Source organism: Octodon degus, unplaced genomic scaffold (genome assembly GCF_000260255.1).
Source record: "Octodon degus isolate 3935 unplaced genomic scaffold, OctDeg1.0 scaffold00105, whole genome shotgun sequence".
Classification (NCBI taxonomy): Eukaryota; Metazoa; Chordata; class Mammalia; order Rodentia; family Octodontidae; genus Octodon; species Octodon degus.
The window spans coordinates 4,359,930-4,365,308 of NW_004524681.1; the positions used below are offsets into that span (position 1 = coordinate 4,359,930).

A 5,379-nucleotide genomic window follows, 5' to 3' on the forward strand; every position below is an offset into this window, starting at 1 on the left:
TTTAGACCACTGAGCCATCTCACCAGCCCGAGGGATTTGTTCTAATGGTGTTTGTAAATAGGATATCATGTCCGCATCTTGTACAGCAATTAACCATTAGGAAGAATGTATGCGATGTGTTAATTATTGAAACTGTCCTACCAATTTGGTTTGAAACTGTCTCATTGCTATTTGTTTCTCAATAAAATTATGGAAAATAAATAAATAAAGACAAGCAGGACCATAGAATTTACAGAATGTGCTGACTTGTAGGACTATGGCGACATCATGTGGCAAGATTTGGCAATGCAACTCTGTATGCCATTTAATCAGGCTCCTAACAGACATGGAAATATTTTGTAGACTGTCCTTAGGTGTGGGTTTGTTCGCTGATAATTTACATATATTTTTAACAGACAAACTATGTAAACCAAATGTTGTTCCTGGCGCTTTGTATCAAGAGGCACATGATGATGGTTCGTCATGCCAGTGGTTACAATGGCCACGTCCACTTAGCCTTCATAAAGTTAATGTTTGTTCCTAATTGTTCGTCCCCAAATATTTGTCCCTAATTAACAAAATAACTTCTGGGGCAATATTTCAAAATTATGTAAATTTTTCTTTCCTTGCCAAGTTTTTATCCACTAGTTTTAGCACTGATTAATAATTCTTCCCTAGGGGGGCCGGGGAGATGGCTCAGTAGGATAAGAGTTCAATCCCCGGTTCCGCAAAAAAAAAAAAAAAAAATAATAATAATAATAATAATTCTTCCCTAAATCAATTATTAGTATAATGGTTGCAAAATGTTAACTTTTTAATTGTGTAATTCTTTGCTACCTTTTATTTATTAGCATTTTAATGAAAGAAGAATCTTCCTTATTCTTTTATATATTTGTATTTATTAAAAATAAAGTCAAAGAACAAATTAGGCAAGCAATGGCCGTGACTCATCCATATGGCTGACACTGACAAAGGATCTACAAACTGAGGTACAGAGTTTCAGGTTAAATGTTGAGAGGATTTGACTGACTTTCTCAGACACAAAAGTTACATTTCTTGTTACATAGGTCTTGCTCTTTCTTGGTCTTAACCATCCAGCAGAAAAGTATGAAAATGAAGTATAAAAAGTAAAGCCATATTAATATGATGAGCTGTAAAATGCTCGAGTCAACAACTTCAGACATTGTCAATCTTACGGAAAACTCACTACTATTATGGACTACTGGACTATATTGGAATATTTTGCTGAATTCATGCACCTACAATATTTAAATGACAATGGAATGCCCTTCTTTGACAAGACTAAGCAAAAAAGGGGATACAAATGAATGACAATTTTGTATCTGTATACTCAAAATAGGATAGATATACAGCTCCATTCTCTTAATTCAGTGAATAGAGAGGTTTGTTCTAATAGTGTTTGAGACAGGATATCAGGTCTGCATCTTGTACAATGAATAACCACTAAGACAACAATATGCAATGTATTAATTATTGAAAATGTACTAGTAATTGGTTGTGAAACAGTATCTCTGCTATTTGTTTCTCAATAAAAATATTTTTAAAATAAAAAATAAATAAATTCAACATACTTAAATAAACTCATAAATTCTTTAAAAAAACAAACAAGTAAATGCAGGCCAATAGACAGCACAGTGTTGGGCCAATTACACTGCATCTTTCCCTCCCTATTTAGCCAAGGCGGTCGGATCTTGGAGCTGACGTGGACTACTCAGTCATACCCACAGTACACCGCTGAGAAGTGAGTAATTAAGAGGATCTCTAGGGGCCAGGGAGATGGCTCAGTAGAATAAGCACTTCCCTGGCACCCTGAGTTCAATCCCCGGTTCTGCAAAAAAAAAAAAAAAAAGAGGCTCTCTATACCAGCAATGTGTTACATTACAACAGTCCACAAAGCTCAGCAGAAAACAACAGAAACATGAGAAAACGAGCCAACAAAACACCTGGCACAATTCCCAACTTCCCCAAAGACAAGCCAGGAGGCAACGAAAGGGAGAACAGCATAAGCCACACACTGGAATTACTCTAACAGGTGAGATATGTCAAAGATATACTGAGCAGGATCACAGAATATGTAACTAAACAGATGATGGAAATAAAAACCAAAATGATCCAACAGATTTCAGAAGATACTAATAAAAAGCTAACTGAATAACAAAACTGTAAAAAACCAGTTTAGCAAAAGAGTTAGTCAATGAAAAGGTTTCAATCAAATCTAGAAGCTTAAAAATTATACTGAAGTATGGGCAGCCGAAGCAACCAACGTGAGGCTGGAACTTCAGAACTAGAAGACGACGGATGCCTTCAAAGACCAACTACTCACAGACACCTAGAAGTAACAGAAGAACAGAAGTGGATCCAGCAGCTGCTAGAGGCTGCAGAGAAGTCCACTCTGAGTAATTACAGTCAGTCAGAAACTCAGAAGAATAAAAAAAACCAACTCAGGAGACAATACAGATGGCATAAAAAAAAAAAAAAACCCACAAAAAACTGTGCACAGAAATAATGGCAGGGGCTGGTGAGATGGCTCAGTGGTCTAAAGCACCTACTTAGAACAAGCTTAGCAAAGCACAGAGACCGCGGTTCAATCCCCCAGCACCACATGCTAGCCAGCCCCGCCCCCTGGTGGGCTGAGCTGGCCACACACACACACACACACACACACAAATAAATTTTAGAAAAAAAAAAAAAAAAGAAAGAAAGAAATAATGGCAGAAAACTCCCAAATATAAAGAAACAAGCATGAGGATAAGTGAGGCACATGGAGCCCCAGGGACCAAAAGCCACTTCCCACGCACAGGCCACTCAGCACCACAAAGCCAGCCAGGGACAGGACCTTAAAGGCTCTGAGAAAGGAGATGAACCCTGCACAAAGGCAAGCACATGGGATCAGAGCAGACTTCTCTACACAAACCTTGACGGCCAGTGTGAAATGTTTCACCAAGTGAAATGTAACTTCCCACCCTAACTTACATATCCTGTAAACCTTCCCTTCAAAACTGAAGGAAAAATAAGGTATTTCCATAACAAAAAAGCATCTCAAGAAACCTATGACTACCAAGCCAGCACCACACAAAACCAACATCTAAGCATCAGCTTCACTTGTAAATGAAAGACCAGTGGGGTGTTTAGAAGGCTTCTGCACAGCAGCTCTATTCTCTATGCTAGAGGTTACTAGGATTCCCTGGTTAAGCTCCACATTGGTACGGGTTGTTAATTCCAGTTACTGCCTAACCTGTTGCTAGAGAAATACAGACACTGACATTCTGGAAGACAGTATTTTGCCTCCCGTAGAGGTCATTTTCATATTACTAAAAAATGGTTTTCCAGTATCATGTCCCTAAAAGGGATATTAACTGTTTCTACTATTAAAAAAACACAAAAAAGTAATTTTGTATCTAAAAGTCACTATTAATTGCATAGTGAAGAAAAAACAAAAGTATATAATAATTAGATTAAAGAACAGCAACAACAAAAATGTCCACTAAAATTATGGAAATGCACTGTGGGTATGTAGCCAAGAGCAGAAAAGGGGCAACATGAGCTCCGTTCTTGCCAACGTGACTTGATAAAGTGGGAAGAAAACAACACAGACCTGAGCCCATGTGAAGATAAAGGCTGGGTTTTCCCTTGGTGCTGGGAGAGCTGCTTCAGTCCTGAGCTCTACACACAGCCCTTCTTCCTTTTCCTTTCAGTCCGGGTCTTGCTAAGTTGCCCAGGCTGAGCCCCAACCTGTGATCCCCCTGCCCAGACCTGCACTGTGGTACCCAGATACTGGACTGTTTTGACGCCACTGATTTCACATGCATTCTTGGCAGATACAGACTTCATCACGCAAATAGTGGCATCTAAGTTCGCCATACTGACAGATGATATTCTAGTCTTTTGATGATCACACATCAAATGTAAAAATGAAGACTGCAGCTGCTTATCTCAGTTATCCAGAATACACTGCATTTTAGTGACATAAATTTTACTGCACATTAATCATTTCACATATATCACTGGATTCAGAGAGTAGATACTGGGTATAATGGTGCACACTTACAATCCCAGCTACTCAGAAGGCTGAGACAGGAGGACCCCAAGTTTGAGCCAGCCCGGGCAATTTAATGAAACTCTATCTCAAACTAAAATTACAAAGGGGCTGGAATACAACTCGGCACTAGAGCACTTGCCTAGCAAGCCTGAAGCTTTGAATTCAATGGCCAGCAATGCCAGAAAGAGACGAGAGCAATGAGCAAAGGTGGACACACATGCCCATCGATGGTCCCAGAGAAGCAACTCCCAGGCCTGCCCATCAGCGAGCCCCAGGCCGCCTGGGCTGCTGGCTCTGCTCACCTTGCCCGAGCCTGCATCTCCCGGCACAGGCGTGGGGACGTCGCCCAAGGGCTTTCTTTGTGCTTCTGGAGTCGGGCAGCGTTTCCCCCTGTCGTCCACAGACTTCTTGGCATCGGAAGTTTCATGTTCACTTTTACTCTGTCTTTTTAATCCTGTTGTTTCTTTGCCTCTCTTTGCTGAGGTTTCTTTATCTTCCTTCTTGGCTTGTTCACCTTCTCTCTTCTCCATTTCTTCTTTTGCTTTTTGTTGACTTTCTGGGATTTCATTTTCTTCAGCTTCTTGTTTCTTTCTGGCTTTTTGTTCTTGTTCTTCCTTCCTCAGCTTCTCCTGTTCCTCTTGCTGCCTTTCGCGAAGCTCTTTCTCCTGCTTGCTTTTCTCCATGAGCAGAGCGGCTTCTGCGTGAATCCGCACTTTCTCTTCGTCTGTTAGCACAGCAGCTGCAGAGGGAAACGATGGCTTGATAGAGCGGTCGGGGATGGCTTTTGCATTCTGTGGAGACTGCTGCTCGTGGTCCGTGCTCTCTGATTTTACTCTATGCTCTTCAGGCACTCTGACTGCTGGCTTTTTGGTCCGATCGATCTACAGAAACAAAAACAGCAGAATGTGTAACCATTTTCACAGCTCCTGAAACCAAGCTGTGATCAAAGAGCAATCTCTCAACAGAGGCAGCGGCAGCCTGAACATCTACTGGTGCACTACTCCACACTAGGTTCTGCAATAGCTGCACTTGAGCAGGACACTCAGTGCGACATTTTCAGTTTGCCCCGTGGGTTCTGTACATGGAATTTATGAATGCGCGCAGGCAGAGATGTGAAATCTAGATCGCCACACCTAGGCTTAAGCTCCACTCCCATCTCAGCTGGGGCCCTCCTAATCTAGTCTCCATGTTGTAGCCAGATTGATCATTTCAAAATAAACATGACCATGTTCTTCACATTTTAAATTGCTACCCACTATATTTTAATTACATCTAAATCTTTAGCATGGCCTGTTAAGTCCCTATATAGTCCTACATCTGCCTTCTTCTTACCCTTCTCT

At 41.0% G+C, this 5,379-nt stretch overlaps 1 protein-coding gene across 3 annotated transcripts in view; it reads right to left on the minus strand.

The window, feature by feature from the left end:
- The window catches only part of Usp8 (ubiquitin specific peptidase 8), an 85,495-nt gene that overhangs the window by 33,455 nt on the left and 46,661 nt on the right, over nt 1–5,379 (minus strand). For all 3 annotated transcript variants that reach the window (XM_023724046.1, XM_004639001.2, XM_023724047.1), the window contains exon 11: nt 4,342–4,920. In XM_023724046.1, the coding sequence (XP_023579814.1) occupies nt 4,342–4,920 (579 nt within the window). The remainder of the gene's footprint in view (nt 1–4,341; nt 4,921–5,379) is intronic.